The following is a 16,517-nucleotide window of genomic DNA, read 5'->3' as shown; positions in this document are numbered from 1 at the left end:
AGATAATTGCTTTTGCTCCACCCGCTGGTTTAGGACACAAAAGGCTGTTTGATAATTTTCAGACACCGAGGCTCAAGCATAAAGCACAGCAAAATGTTCGCAACGGTGTCTGTGTCAGTGCAGACAGTGCCATTCTACCAGGTACTCCTACAGGTGTCTGGTATCTGTAGACACATCTGATCTTCACCCAAACCTGCAAAGCAGACGTATGGGTCCGATGGTTGAAACGTATGTTCCAGCATGCTTGCTTCAATCGTTTAATTAGGTGGTGGACCCTTCCATGGAGCCATTAAAAGGCAATGAGGTGCTCCATTGATGGTTCCCACTTACGGTGCTGGGAAGCCCGCCTACAATCTCTAATAGCCTCTGTGACTTTTGGTGACCACCAATGTAAAGTCTTCCATTGAGGAGGGCCTGAGGAACAAGGGATCACTAAATCAGCTGCCGAAAGAATGGCTGTAGTTGTATTTTGGACTGTCTCATTAATATCCCCACGCGATGGAGAACCAACAGCAACAACAGAGGCAAAAGCACCCCAGTCAACACTGTTGAGAGCCCATCTGGGCAGGCATCCAGGGGAGTGATGCTGAGGCAGGGACAGGAAGTGGTCAATAGCATGCAGGTCATTGCAAACTCTTCAGTGGGTGAATGGGAGAACAAAAGGGCTGCAAATAAAAGGTCAATGACCGTGCACCACACTGAAATGTGTAATATCCTGAAACGCCCTTACCCACACAGTCAAGGCCTTCAAAGGTATATCACCTGCCTCGAGATGACGGGGTGTTTGTGTTGTTCTCATCATTTCGTCATAATTCATTAAAGGGCGAGATTGGACTGAGCAAAGGTTAGGAATTTGTATGGGCACTGATAACCGCGCAGTTGAGTGCCCCACAAACCATACATCATCATCATCCAAATGTGTATTAATTAAGAGGCACAAGTTCACTATATAAAGTGTCCAGAACGTATGTGCAAACTCCACCCAAACACCCTGTCATAGGTAGCACGATTTTTATAACAACCCCAATATTCATGAAGGGCTGGGGTCCACGTCTTGTGAAAGGATGCAGAAGGTACGGGAAGTGTTTAAAAGCTGTCACAGCTCAGAAAGGTGGAGGAAAAACCGGTACAATTCCACTGGATAATAATGCTGTCGATGTACTGTGAGGCCATGAAGGGATTGAGGAGGTAGGTTATGGCCTAGGGTTATCTGCTGATGCGGGTTGAGGGGTTATGGCATCAATATACATAGGTTCTGGGATCAGTTGTGCAGTGTAAATTGGGGCCTCAGGACCACCGGAATTTCCATATCAGCCACAGGGATAGAAGAGGTGGGATCTGATCGTCTGGGGGCCACCGTAATGTCTGTCTTCTAGGAGGGCTTTTTCTTGTCTTTCCTCTCCTTAGAGGACTTTCGACGATTGCAGGGGTTTTCTGAATCAGTTTTAGGCAAAGATAATCGTAAGCCCTGTGACCGGCAGGCCACTGGCTCGTGTTTGGTTGTAGACCAGTGGAAACCTTGGAAGAAAGTGTCCTGAGGGACCCCCTCCCTGCCAAGAGAAGCTGAAAGAAGGTGATTCGTCTCTGGCTGAGAGATGGGGACCAATGTCCCTGGTTAGTGGGAAGCCACTAATACCAAAGTAAATGTGGAGCAAGCAGCAAGAGAGGGGGTCCGCCAACCATCAGGGAGGCAGACATGGTTGAGCGGCCCTGAGGGACCACCGTAGGAGGTGTAACACGCAGGAGTACCATCACCTAAGTGGGCGATATCACAGCTGTAGCATATGACACTGTTTCACTTGCTGGTTGCAACTGTTCGTAATATTTCTTGGCCTACTGGTTAGTTCAGTTTGTCCAGAGTCTTGTATTTCTATATTTTCTTTTCTCTCTAGAAAACAGTGCAGTCTAGTGAGCAGCGAGAATGGTGAATGGTCATTTCCACAGCTGACACAGATAGGGGGTGAAGCACAAGGAATGTTGCATGCAGCACTCATTCACAATCTCTACAGACGGGGCTAGCATTTCAATGCGAAAATAAGTGCCCAAATTTCAAACACTTGAAGCATGGCAGAAGGGGGAGGGGGAGGAGGAGGGAAATATATGGTTTCACATCGCATCAATATCGCATCAGTATACAATCACCATGACCTTCTCAGGCGATGAATCACCCTCAAAGGCAAAGATGAAAGCACTGGTGACAACCCTATTGTCCTTTGGCTCTCTATGTACACAACGGACAAAGTGTACAGCCCATCACACCAAGTTGATTCATAGCTCTTCATCAAACTGCAAGAGCAGGTCTCGGTGGAAAATGATTCCCTGAACAAGATTTAGACTACAATGGGGAGAGACAGATTGTTACAAGCGAGCAGCACCCATGATGGGCAGGGGATCAATAACAGAATCCAGTATGTAGTCCTCGACAACAAGTGTCTTATCAGGAGTGTTCGTCAGGAATACCCCAGGGAAGTGTGAAAGGACTACTTTTGTGCTCAATATAAATAAATGATTTTGCGGACTGGATGGTTAGCAATCTGTGGTTGTTTGCTTATGATGCCATGGTGTATGGTAAGGCTTCAAAGTTGAGTGATTGAAGGAAGATACATGACTTACACAAAATTTTCAATTAATGTAATGAAAGGCAGCTAGCTCTAAATATTAAAAATGCAAGTTAATGTGGATGAGTAGCAAGAACAAACAATTAATGTTTGGATACAGTATTACTACTGTCCTGTTTGACACAGTCAAGTCATTTAAATATTTGAGTGTAATGTTGCAAAGCAATTTGAGATAGAATGAGCATGTGAGAACTGTGGTAGGGAAGGCAAATGGTCAACTTCGGTTTATTGGGAGAATTTTAGGAAAGTGTAATTCACCTGTAAAGGAGACCACTTATAGGACACTGATGTGGCCTATTCTTGAGTGCTGCTCGAGCGTACCGGATCTGTACCAGGAGAAGACATCATCAAAGCAATTCATAGGCAGGCTGCAAGATTTATTACTCGTAGGTTCAAACAACATGCTTCAGTAACTCAAATGGAAATCCCTGTAGGGAAGGCAATGTTCTTTTCGAGAAACACTATTGAGAAAATTTAGAGAACCGGCATTTGAAGCTAACTGCTGAACAATTTTACCGCCGCCAACATACATTGCGCATAAGGACCATGAAGATAAGGTACAAGAAATCAGGGCTACTATGGAGGCATAGAGACAACTGTTTTTCCCACACTCTACTTGCCAGTGGAACAGGAAAGGAAATTACTAGCAGCGGTACAGGGTATCCTCTACTATGCACTGTACAGTGTCTTGTGGACTATCTATGAAGATGTAGATATAGAGATGGTTGGAACTTCCTCAAACTTATCTTCTAAATTCTCCACAAAGAATAAGGGCTTTGCGGCCACGAAGGAATCACCATTACTCCTCGTGCAAAGCAAGCATTGCGGCGAGCATTTCTCTGCATGCTGCTTAGCCCTACGTCCCTCCCACAGCAATGTAAGGGAAGGGAACATTTTAGGGTTGTATCTCTCTGCAATAAAAGATGACTTTCCTTCCATGGAGACTGCTGGAGCTGTATGGCCACCAGCGGTAGATAAATTCATCCGCTTCATTTGCAGCTCATCCACCATGGTGCCATCCACTCCTAAATCGGGCTCTCCAAACGGATACTGCCCCAGCCTCATCACAGCTACCTGGCCAGTAATCTGTTGATCAGAGTCCCCATGCCCCAATCATGATGGTCACATATACCTTGGCACACCGGAGGAGTTTTCAGCTCAAGTACTAACATTGCAATCCCTGTGTGATCAGGAGGCTACCACCATGCAGGTACTTGGTGACCCCCCCCCCCCCCCCAAGTAGACGGCTACCATGCTCAATTTTGGGTGTTCTGCTTTATTAAAGCAAAGGGTGCAAAGACAGAAAGATGCAAAGGTAGGGCATACACCACACTGGGCAACCTTGCCTGCACAATCTGCATTTCTGATGAATTTTGAAAATGGAGGCAGGTCAAACCTAACAATGGGGACCAATGCGTTTATTTAATGAAAAGTTGTAGTAAATGCCGGAAAAGGAAACTCAAATCCCAGTCATAAACCAGGTCCAAGCAGGGTAACCAGAGGAGAGGCACAGGGGGAAAGGGAAACAGCCCATAAACAGATTGGCATAGGAATGTGCCACGCAAGTAAATTTCACACAACTGGCATACTTAGCTGGCCTGTAATTTTTTTCAACATTGTCTTGCACCTCTGGAAATTGGTAGTTTTACCAGCTTTTATTTGGGTCATTGGTTGCATCAAACGAAAGAAATCTTAGACAATCCAATTAAAATGCTACTTTTCTGTGTTAAACTGACAAGGAATTACCCATAACAAAACATGAGCCATACACATATACACTAAAATTTATTAGTCTACATAATGTGTTTTAAATGACATTCTGAACAATGATATGAAATACTTAAATATAGAAATGGAAATCCAATTCCATCAAAGTCCATGCAGTTTTTCGTTTGCAATCATATCTTAGTCTCAATTTTTTGTTTGCAATCATATCTTAGTCTCAATTTTTTTTTTTTTAAACTATCAGCCTGATACCAGCTCTGCCTGAAAGTATTTTGCATATTTAGGATCTCAGTGTTTGAACCATAAAAATTTAAGTTGCTTTTCTGTATTCTTAGAGGTCAAGCAGAGTTATTAAATTTTTTCCCATAAAAGTGTAGCCTTTATCTGGTATGAGTAAAAACATGACTGGTGTGCTGAAAATAAACTAAGTTACACCTTTTTCTGAAGTAAAGCAGTCTGAGCATTGAGAAGTTTCAGCAAAAGCATTTATGTATGCTTTTTGAAAACTTTGCCATAGTTTCCTCCAATAACTTCATGAAATATGTGAAAGAAATAATTTTACACTGATTATTACCATGGTTAAAATAACAAGTAAAAAACAGTTTCATTCAAATCAGAGGCAGTGGATGTTGGGCCTGGATGAAATTAGTTGAAATGACCATTATTTCATCACATAAGACATTTGTTGATTTTCAGTTCATTTCTGTGTCCATTGATAGAAAACACATTAAAATTTTTATTTCATTAGAAAGCCTACAATATTGGGAATTATTTCAGACCAAAATAAGGTTCCCAACAGGCTGGAGAAATGTGATATAAACATGTTTCAATGTCCGGGTAATTTTCTCAGAAAGTGGAAAGCGACATACATTAAGACTCCAAGTTAAAAGAATATTGCTGTATATAAGTAGCATTCTGTATGTACGTCTTACAGAGGCCAGTTATCAGAACATCACTACATTGAAAATTCAATATAAAAAGAAGTTTTATTGCTAGATCAATAAAAATCTGCAGAAGTTATTATGTTGAAAGTACAAGCAAATGTACAAAGTTCACTGAAAATCTGAAACAGCAGGTGACATGATCCTAGTGATTTGATTTGGGATAACCCATCCATTACAAATAAAAACAACAAGTAAAATGAAATCGCCATCCACAAACAACACAACACACTAATAATTCCAAACCTGAAACCAATCTACTGCCCACAGCTATCAACATCAAAATAACCCACTACCAAACTGCCACAAACTCTTCCCATATTATTATCACAAAAAATGCTCAAGGATTCCAACATCTTTAACACCACTCACAAACAATTTACAAACTAATGTACTGTGTCACCATGTAGTCACACAACCCAACACAGGTCAAAGCAGGTAAATGGTTTTGGAAGTTAAAAGTATACCTTAATTTGGAATAAAGCAGGGAAAAAAGACATAAAGAAAAAAAAAATCCCCAATAATCATATTTTCCATGTGATAAGCCATTCTTTGAGTAAGATTTTGGAAAAAAGATTTTGGCGATTATCACATTCACTTTAAGTGATATTCAATGCAATGCTGATATTTTTCTTGCCTTGATGTGACTGCTTATAGATATTATGTAACATTACTAACAATCTTTATGCTTTAGAGTATGTAACCACCAAACTTCACAGATTGAGTGATAAATGAAACATATTAATTTATTTTCAAAATTTCAGTAAATGTCATTTCGCATAATCACAGTGTCAAAAATGTCAAACTACTCAAATCTGAAAACGGGGAGTGATACAAAATTTTGTACGGGTAGGCCTGCTTATCTCTGTTGGAAGAACAAACAAATCAAGATTAATCAAAATCTTAAATGGTGGGTGTTCTGACTTGAAATATAAAATTGTTAATGTTTGATTAAGGCATGTCTTTGATGGTTGGCTAAGAAGATACAAGTCGCTTGTTATTTTTCCACATACAAAATCAAAGTGGTTCACTCAATGAAGATCTTCACTCGGATACACGCTAACAAGGGAACCTCCCCATAGCACCCCCCTCAGATTTAGTTATAAGTTGACACAGTGGATAGGCCTTGAAAAACAGAACACAGATCAATCGAGAAAACAGGAAGAAGTTGTGTGGAACTATGAAAAAAATAAGCAAAATATACAAACTGAGTAGTCCATGCGCAAGATAGGCAACATCAAGGACAGTGTGAGCTCAGGAGTACCGTGGCCCCACAGTTAGAAAGAGCAGCTGCGGAACGAGAGGTCCTTGGTTCAAGTATAACCTCAAGTGAAAAGTTTAATTTCTTTATTTTCGCAAAGTTATGATCTGTCCGTTCGTTCATTGACGTCTCTGTTCACTGTAATAAATTTAGTGTCTGTGTTTTGCGACCGCACCGCAAAACCATGAGATTAGTAGACGAAAGGATGTGCCTCTCCAATGGGAACCGAAAACATTTGATCGCAAGGTCATAGGTCAACCGATTCCTCCACAGGAAAACACGTCTGATATATTCTATACGACACTGATGACAGTATGTGCGTCACATGACAGGAATATGTTGTCGACCCACCTAACTTCTACACTTGGCGAATGGGTAAAAAGATTCTTCTACCTTGCCCAACTTGGGTTTTCTTGTGGATGTGATAATCTTTCCCAAAAAAGTGATGAAAACATACGAGTTTGTCACATAAACTGCAACAAATGAATGCAACAGTCTCACAATTTTCCCTGTGCTCTGTCAAAACGTATGTTTTTAACATTTTCAAATTTTTCCGTGTGTAGACCGTCAAATCCTGCATATGTCCAAGCAAATCTTGGAGAGCGAAATTGATTATGTGTGAGTGCCTGAACTTTGATAATTGTCTGAAAATAAAAAATTAAACTTTTCACTCCAGGGAAGACTTGAACCAAGGACCTCTCATTCCGCAACTGCTCATGCTAGCCACGGGACCCACGGTGCTCCTGAGCTCACACTATTCTTGATATTGCCTATCTTGCGCGTGGTACTCAGTTTGTATGTTTTATTTTTTTCATAGTTCCACACAACTTCTTCCTGTTTTCTCGATTGATCTGTGTTCAGTTTTTCAAGGCCTATCCACCGTGCCAACTTATAACTAAATCTGAGGGGGGTGCGATGGGGAGGTTCCCTTGTAAGAAATTAGTGAACACCACTCTATGTTACTTTAGTCATTACACCCCCATACATTATTTGTATTGCTGTGGTATTAACAACCACTTTCAAAAGTCCACTCACCTACAGCCCATACCAGGTCCTACAAACAGGCCACTAAAACCACAAAAAGAAAAGGAAGTAAGCCCAGAAATGAGCTGCAGTTTGTTCCTATAATTCTCCACCATCTGATGACAAACCTGCAGTGGCTCAAAAACTGGCTAATGGGAAAATAAAAATTTATGAAAGAGTGATAGGTATTCTTCTGTTCCATATTACCATAATGACTAAGACACAATAGCCACATTATTTGAGTTAATACTACTGCAATGGTAAGTAAAATAAGGCATCTTTGTGTTCAACTACTGTACCAGTGCAGTCTACACATCATGGTTCAATGTTAACATGTCAACAATTTGAACACACCAAATTACAGAAAAAATTTGGAAAATGAATCAAATTGATGACCTTAAATCCTTAAGATTGGGAATCAGTAAAATTACAAACTACAAATTTAACTATAAAATCATACCAAGACTTGCATGAAAAATACCATGTAATGAAATGTTCATAGTGACTCAATTCAGCATGCTTCGCTCTGACAGCCATTTCAAAAATTTGATTCAGAAAAGGTATTAAGACTGGCATATTTTGGATAATTCCACTCCCTCAAAACCAATGGAAAAATATTCCAGGGCATAACTGACAGCCACCATAAAAGAAACTTGTTATTAGGCCTATACAGAAAATACCTGCAGTATTTGAAATACATCACATAGCTCTACAAGGCACACACTGCAAAGTTCACTTTAAAAAGCTGTGAATACTGACAGCACAAAAACAATGTGCACGATGATTATGAGCTTTAAGCTCTACAAACCTACAGTGACTTACCACAATAACAAGTATGTCTCCCTCCATGAAAGGCAAATAGATCTCATGCTCAGAGACATGAGCTGCATTGGTGTCTTACTTTATAATGCACTGTTGGCATGCATACATCCATGGAAATGGAAGAGAGAGTGGTTTTGGAGCAGAACCAATAGCAACTCTGCTTGTGGAACTTATTTTAAATGGATATGCCATCTTATACAAATACTAACTACTTATGATTATGCTAAGTATATTTTTACAATGATAACAGGGGTATGTCTGTGGTGTATTTAAAAATGAATGTTCCTAGTGCTAGTTTTCAGTTTTCTTTATAATATGCATAATTGTATATGCATCAGTTTGAAAATATGAATCCTTGACAAGGAAATTAATGAAGTAAGTCAGGCAGATATTCTTTTGTTTTTATTTGGAACTGTCACAGAAAGATTCCATGTACCGGTAATGTAATCGCTTATGGTTTTTGTGCATAATTTAAGATTCTAATTCTAGTCTCCAAAAATATACACCATTAGGTCTTTTACAACAAGGCTAAGTGGAAGAGGAGCTGGGTTCAAATCCTCAGCTGATTATCCACACTTTGGTTTCTCTCGGGTGAAGGTTGTGATAGTTTTATTTAAAAATCCACGATCGATTTTCTTTTTCGTCCTGTTCAAAAAGGTTAGTTACTTTACCTACATATTAATTTGACGAGTAAATATCACTATGCCGTACTTGGTACGTCGTGTAGCAATGATCTTATAGACTGAATCACTTTGATTATACGGAACTGGGATGTCTGATATGTTAATACAACGAATGACGCACAATGTAGCATCTAACACTACAGTGGAAAATATAATACTGTGGCACCCCCTAAAGTACTTTTGACATAAAGTGAAAGTTCTCCTAAATAAATTCATCAAGTTTAGTACCCCACGGAAGAAATGATAAAACAACGATAATATTCTTGATGTGTAACAACTCTGATGTGTAACAACTACGTGTTTTACTGATTAAGAACACAGAAAATCAACACATGTAACAACTGATCAACGACTGTAATATTTTTGTTACGTTAATACTGTAAACGCTTCTTACCTCGCCATCTTCCAGCTCACTGCCATCAGTATTGTCCATTTTCTAGCGTTGTCTACTATACCCGCTTCAGTTTATAAAACATTACGCGTACATGCATTGCAGTCCTACGCCTGTGCAAAATCCAATTGACAAATGTTTGACAGTAAACTCCTACAATTACTGTAAGTTCAACTACAGCTTCCAGTAGCAAAACTCACTGACTATATAATACTACCCACGAAAATACGCTCAAGCAAAACTCATTACATGCAACAATGCTTATCGCCAATTCTTCGTAACAACAATCATTACACCAAGTTAAACTTCCTTCCCTCACAGACCACACAACACACCAAGCATAGAGCACAGTAAAGTGAACGATAAGCTTTGAACATCGATACTCGAATCCTTCTGTAATACCACAGTTAATGATTTCTTTTTCCTCATGTTAACTGCCAGTTTGATTTAGTTTTCTCCAGTCAACGACTAATTACTCATAACGTAACAGTCATGAAGCATATGGAAGGTAGCTCGTTTCACATGAATAAATTTATTTCATCTATTAATATGTCCAAATTAGAAATACAAAATTACATCGCAAAACACAAGAGTTAGATTTAGGCGTAGATTGAAAGTGCGAAACTGGAATCATGTTATAGTCCCCGTAGGCTTCCAAATGTGTTGAATATGCCTTAGGCACATTTACCAGCATTCTCTTTGAAAATTTTGAAGTCTACTGCACAAAAATTACAAAACGTAATAAAACTAACCTAAGGAGACAGGGTTATAAACTTTACACAAGTGTTTCACATCTCAGTTGCAGAAATTAAGATTTTTAGTTGTGTTATAACAGGCTTTAGAGATATACAGTCAATAAACAGCTCGTATTAGTCACATGAAACAATAAGGAACAAAGAATATATGTTGTAACTCACTGAAACAGGGCATTTTTCCGGATAGACTGAAATATACTATTGTTAAACCATTGCATAAAAAAGGGGATAGAGCTGATGCTAACAACTATTGTCCAATCTCACTTCTGACAGTTTTATTTAAAATTCTTGAAAAAGTAATGTATTCAAAAGTAGTTTCATATATCTGGAAAAATGAAGTACTAATAAAATCTCAATTTGGGTTTCAGAAAGGCTTTTTAACGGAAAATGATGTATATACTTCTACTAACCAAATATTAAATGCCCTGAATAACCTAACATCACTCATTGCAATTTTTTGTGATCTCTCAAGGATTTTTGACTGTGTGAATCATAAAATTCTTCTAGATAAGCTTGAGTATTGTGGTATGAGTGTGACAGTGCACGAGTGGTTTAATTCATATTTAACTGGAAGAATGCAGAAGGTTGAAAATGACAGTACAGACAATCTGCAAAAATCAGCAGAGTCCTCTCACTGGGGAAATATCAAGAATAGTGCCCACAGGGTTAAGTCCTGGGTCCCTTATTGCTCTTAATACATATTAATGACTTGCCACTCTATATCCATGAAGATGAGAAGCTAGTTCTTTTTGCTGATGATACAAATATATTAATCACACCCAAAGAACAATATTTAGCTGAGGAAATTGTAAATAATGTATTTCAGAAAATTATTAAGTGGTTCTTTGCAAATGGACTCTCACTAAAGTTTGAGAAAACACAGTATATAGAGTTCTGTACAGTAAACGACATAACACAATTAATAAATATAGACTTTGAACAGAAGTCTGTTGCTAAGGCAGAATATTCAAAATTTCTGTGTGCGTACACTAACTATAAATTGAATTGGTAGAAGCACATAGATGATCTGGTGAAACGTTTAGGTTCAGCTTCTTATGCTATTAGGATTATTGGAAATTTTGATGATAAGCATATCAGTATATTCGCCTACTATGTCTGTTTTCATCCACTGCTTTCGAAAGAGACAAAGTATTCATTGCCTAAAGCATGTAATAAGAAAAATACCTGAAGCCCACCCAAAATCACCTTGCAGACATTTATTTAAAGAACTCAGGGTATTCACAGTACCTTCGCAATAGATATGTTCACATAGGAAATTTGTTATTTTAAATCATCCCAATACAAAAATAATAGCAAGTTCCGTATCCACAAACTAAAAGAAAGAACGATCTACAATATTCTGGATTAAATCTGATTTTAGCACAGGGCATAGTGCATCAGGCTGCCACAAAAGTTATTAGTCACTGACTAAATAGCACTAAAAGTCTGACGGAAAGCCATCTAGCATTTAAAAACAAATTAAAAGAATTTATGAATGAGTACTCCCTCTACTCAAAAGGTGAATTTTTAGATATGAAGTAGTAATTGTTAAAAAAAAATGTAGAGAAAACTCATATTAAACTGAAACTTTCCACATCATTACAAAATGTCGTATTCATGATCTGTGGAAAAAGTATCAATGTAATGTAATGATTAGCCCAATGTAGGGCAAATAATGAGTACACTGAAAACTCTTGTAATAAATGTAGGCACCAAGGCTACTTTCAGTTTCTCTAATGTAGAATTAGGTTTTAGTAGAAACTGAAAAATACTGAAAAACATATTGATATTATGGCAAGTAGATTCAGTCACTTTGATTAACGTAACAATTTACAAAGGACATTTCCCAAACTTCTGATTGTCAGAAGCCCACTTTTTACTTTTACTCTGCATCAGCCAATTATTTTCCATGAAGTTTTACAAATACAGGACAGCTTGTACCTGGATGGATGCAGAAGTGCACATTTCAATTTATTCATTCACCTGTTAAACCTTTACTGGGCGCAAGGGATCATTCATGTCCACATGGATGATCCAACTTTTCATATCCTGCCGTTGTTTACATTTTCAGTACCTTCCCACTCTTCACTGCAGTAGGCCATCAATGAACTCAAGAACATCCTGCAGAAGCCTGTTTAGGGAACTAGGGATACTAACTACTGCTTCCCAGTATATTTATTCCTTAATGAATTTGTCATTTAGAATATATAACTTTTTCAAACCAACATCCCAATTCATGGTATCAATACTAGAAATAAGAATAATCTTCACAAGGATTTAAAGTCACTTTGTCTTGTACAAAAAAAGCACATTATTCTGGAGCAAACATTTTCAATAACTTGGCAGCAGCCGTAAAAAGCTTAACAACCAATGAAATTCAGTTTAAGAGAGGCCTAAAGGATTTATTTGTTGCCAACTCCTCCTACTCCGTTGATGACTTTCTTAGTAAAACCAACAAATTTGTGTGTGTGTGTGTGTGTGTAAGTACAATATAACTTCTGCACAACTTCAGTGCAGTAATGTGTTCATTGTATATATATATATATATATATATTTGTGTGTGTGTGTGTGTGTGTGTGTGTTTGTGTGTGTGTGTGTGTAAGTACAATCTAACTTCTGCACCATTTCAGAGCAGTAATATGTTCATTGCAAATAAGTATTATAGTAGTTGTATTACACGTTTATTACCTTATAAATAAATAAATAAAAACTTTTTAATTTGAAATTAAGTGCATTAGTATTTGTAAAATGACTTTTTCATATAGTGTTAATTAAGAAATGATGATCAATCCACTTGGGACCTGTGGAATGGTACATTAGCTTATTTCATCTACATCTACATCTACATTTATACTCCGCAAGCCACCCAACGGTGTGTGGCGGAGGGCACTTTACGTGCCACTGTCATTATCTCCCTTTCCTGTTCCAGTCGCGTATGGTTCGCGGGAAGAACGACTGTCTGAAAGCCTCTGTGCGCGCTCTAATCTCTCTAATTTTACATTCGTGATCTCCTCGGGAGGTATAAGTAGGGGGAAGCAATATATTCGATACCTCATCCAGAAACGCACCCTCTCGAAACCTGGCGAGCAAGCTACACCGCGATGCAGAGCGCCTCTCTTGCAGAGTCTGCCACTTGAGTTTGTTAAACATCTCCGTAACGCTATCACGGTTACCAAATAACCCTGTGACGAAACGCGCCGCTCTTCTTTGGATCTTCTCTATCTCCTCCGTCAACCCGATCTGGTATTTGTTTTAGTTGTAAATATTTGTCACGTATTGTTGTTTTTCTGACATGTTCTACATCCTGGAGGACCTCCTCACTACGGATCAATTGGAATGAAAGTAAAACTAAAGTAAACTAAGCTAAGTGTGTTTCTATCGCCCTGCCAGTAATTGTCTAGTTGTTGTGAGCCTCACAAGATATTTCTGACACCATGCGCCTGGGATTGCATCAACTGGTATGGAGGTAAGTTGCTTTTTAAACTGTAATTCTCAATGAATATTGGTATAAATGATACAATTATTAATGAAATACAATCAAATAAGTATTTTATATATTCTTTTCAATCTTTTACACATATTTAGTCTCATTGACAGCCTTGGAGACACTTCATTATCACTCTTGCAAATGTACCATTTCCAGTATTTTCCGATGACTTCATCCCACATGACTGAAGAAATATGGGAGAAATTTAGTTGGTAGGAGATGGGTGATGCAGGTGTAAGTGTAGGAGGAATGGATACAGAACATGAGGACCATGAGGAGGAGAGTGACCATGCCTCTAACAGAGAAGAAGAAGGAAGTGAATCCAAAGTAGGGCAGATATCTTTGTATGCAAAGACAAGTCTACAAAATGGAAAAAGGAAATATCAGTCAGAACAATGAGAACCCATAAGAAAGGAGTACTCCAAAAGTGAAGTGTCTGTCATCGATCTTTTTGCATTTTGTTTGATGAACATATAGTGACCTCAGTTGTAAATTGCACCAGTATATACATAGAGTCGATAAAAAATAGATATTCCAGAAGGTAGGATGCCAAACATATGACAAGAGAAGAATTACTATCGCTTTTTGGGCTATTTTGTTTGCCTGGAATTCACAAAGCCGTTCATGTGAATTATGACGATTTATGGTAAGACATATAAATCTTTAGTCTCACAATGTCATGCAAACGATTTTTGTTTGTACTGAGGGTCATCATAGTTAATGACATACACACCCATGAAACTATAAGAAAAAATGAAAAATTTGCACTAGTTAGGGACTTTCTCACTGCTATAAATAATAGTTGTAAAATGCATTTAGCCCAAGTGAATATTGTACAATTGATGAACAGCTTATACCTTCAGGGGAAATGCCCATTTAGGCAATTTTTGCTGCAAAAACCCAAAAGATATGGAATAAAGGTATTCACAGTAGTAGATGCCAGAATGAATTACTTAGTAAACTTTGAAATTTATACAGGCACACAACTGGAGGGAGCTGTATTGTCAGTTGTGAGCAGGCTGACTGAAGTTGTTGCAGATACCAAGAGGAGTGTAACAGTGAGCATACGAGATACCAACTAGCTCAGCTTCTCCTTATGAAAAAGTTAACAGTTATGGGTAAGCCACGAAAAAATAAGCGAGAAATTTCACCAGAATTTTAGCCTAGTAACCATAACACAATGCATAGCAGTGTTTTTGGCTTCACAAAAGATGCGACTTCGCTAAAGGTATGACTACGTTACTTCCAAATGTAAGACATCATGATACTGCCATTGACACATAAACTGGTGTGAAAATGAAGCCCCAAATAACACCTTTTATGATGGTACCAGAGAAGGTGGTCAATGCATGTGATCAGTTGTCTGCAAATTTTAATGTTGCTAGACAAACAAGGGCCATCACCACATGTCTCCTGCAACTGTCGATGAATTTCAATTGGTTTCACACCACGCAAATTCAGAAAACGAATCATTGCACGCTGTTCAAGTAAGGAAAACGTCGCCATTTTAAGTATTTAAAACAGTTCTCATTCTCGCCGCTGGCGGTAAAATTCCATTTGCCGTACGCTGCTGCCATCTCTGGGACGTATTGACAATGAACGCGGTCTCATTTTAAAACAATGCGCATGTTTCTATCTCTTTCCAGTCCGGAGAAAAAAAAGCGGAGGCCTTAGAACTTGAATGCACCTCGTAAAATGTGAAACCACTGTGGCTTCAACTCTAAACTCATCGAGATATGCATCGTAACTCTGGCGATGAATCTTTTCTTGTTTCCTCTGTTCACCAAGGGTTGTCGGGTTTTTTCCTACTTGGCACTGTGCCATAAAATTCAACATTTCAGTTACGAGTAGTAAGCTGCGTTCCGTAGGGTCGCCACTGTTCCTGGTCAGAAAGTAACATGGCAAACGCGTGACTTGTAATCGCCAATGAGAAAAAATTTCTCTAGTACAAGAGAGTTGTGGAAAAAAGCCAAGACAGGTGAATATTAACATCACTGCGGGTAAAATAAAACTCAGCGTCTACACCTAAACGACAACTCTGCAACTCACACTTGAGTGCCTCGCAGACGGTACATCGAATCACTTTCATATCTCTCCGTGCGAATTATGATCTCTCTGACCGTATTACGATGATCATCCCTATGTAGGTGGATATCAACAAAATATTTTCGCATTCAGGGGAGGTGAAAAGATCTTGCAGCAATGAAGAACGGCGTTGTTTTAATGACTGCCACCGCAAACTCACGCATCATATCCGTGATGCTCTCTCCTCTATTTTGCGAATGTGCAAAACGAGCTGCCCTTGTTTTGAACACTCGCGATGTACTCTGTCAATCCTGTCTGGTAAGGATGCCATCCTGTGCAGCAGAACTCTAGCAGAGGACGGCCAAGCTTAGTGTAGACAGTCTTTTTAGTGGATTTGTTGCATCTTCTAAGTCAACTGCCGGTAGAAAGCGATCTTTGATTCACCTTCCCCACACCATTATCTATATCATTGTCCCAATTTACGTTGCTCATATTTGTTACCCCTTGGTATTTAACTGCACCAACAACCTCGTTAAAAATATTTTTGGAAATTTGTGGTATTGTCTTATGGGACTAAACTGCTGACATCATCGGTCCCTAAGCTTAAACATTACTTAATCTAACTTAACTTACGCCATGGACAACACACACACCCATGCCCGAGGAAGGACTCAAACCTCCGACTGGGGGATCCTTATCAACAAAGTTGAGGTTACAGATATGAAAGTAGCTAGGATGATTGCAGGTACTAGTAGATGGGAACAATGGCAGGAGGGTGTCCACAAT

At 38.8% G+C, this 16,517-nt stretch overlaps 1 protein-coding gene across 1 annotated transcript in view; it reads right to left on the bottom strand.

Moving 5' to 3' along the window:
* The window catches only part of LOC126191370 (phosphorylated adapter RNA export protein), a 145,977-nt gene extending 136,165 nt beyond the window's left edge, over window positions 1–9,812 (bottom strand). The window contains exon 1 of the mRNA XM_049932217.1: window positions 9,468–9,812. Within this exon, the coding sequence (XP_049788174.1) occupies window positions 9,468–9,506 (39 nt within the window). The 5' untranslated portion in view covers window positions 9,507–9,812. The remainder of the gene's footprint in view (window positions 1–9,467) is intronic.
* Between the last annotated feature and the right edge of the window lie 6,705 nt (window positions 9,813–16,517).

Source organism: Schistocerca cancellata, chromosome 6 (genome assembly GCF_023864275.1).
Source record: "Schistocerca cancellata isolate TAMUIC-IGC-003103 chromosome 6, iqSchCanc2.1, whole genome shotgun sequence".
NCBI classification, from domain to species: Eukaryota; Metazoa; Arthropoda; class Insecta; order Orthoptera; family Acrididae; genus Schistocerca; species Schistocerca cancellata.
This window is presented reverse-complemented; position numbering and strand designations above follow the sequence as displayed.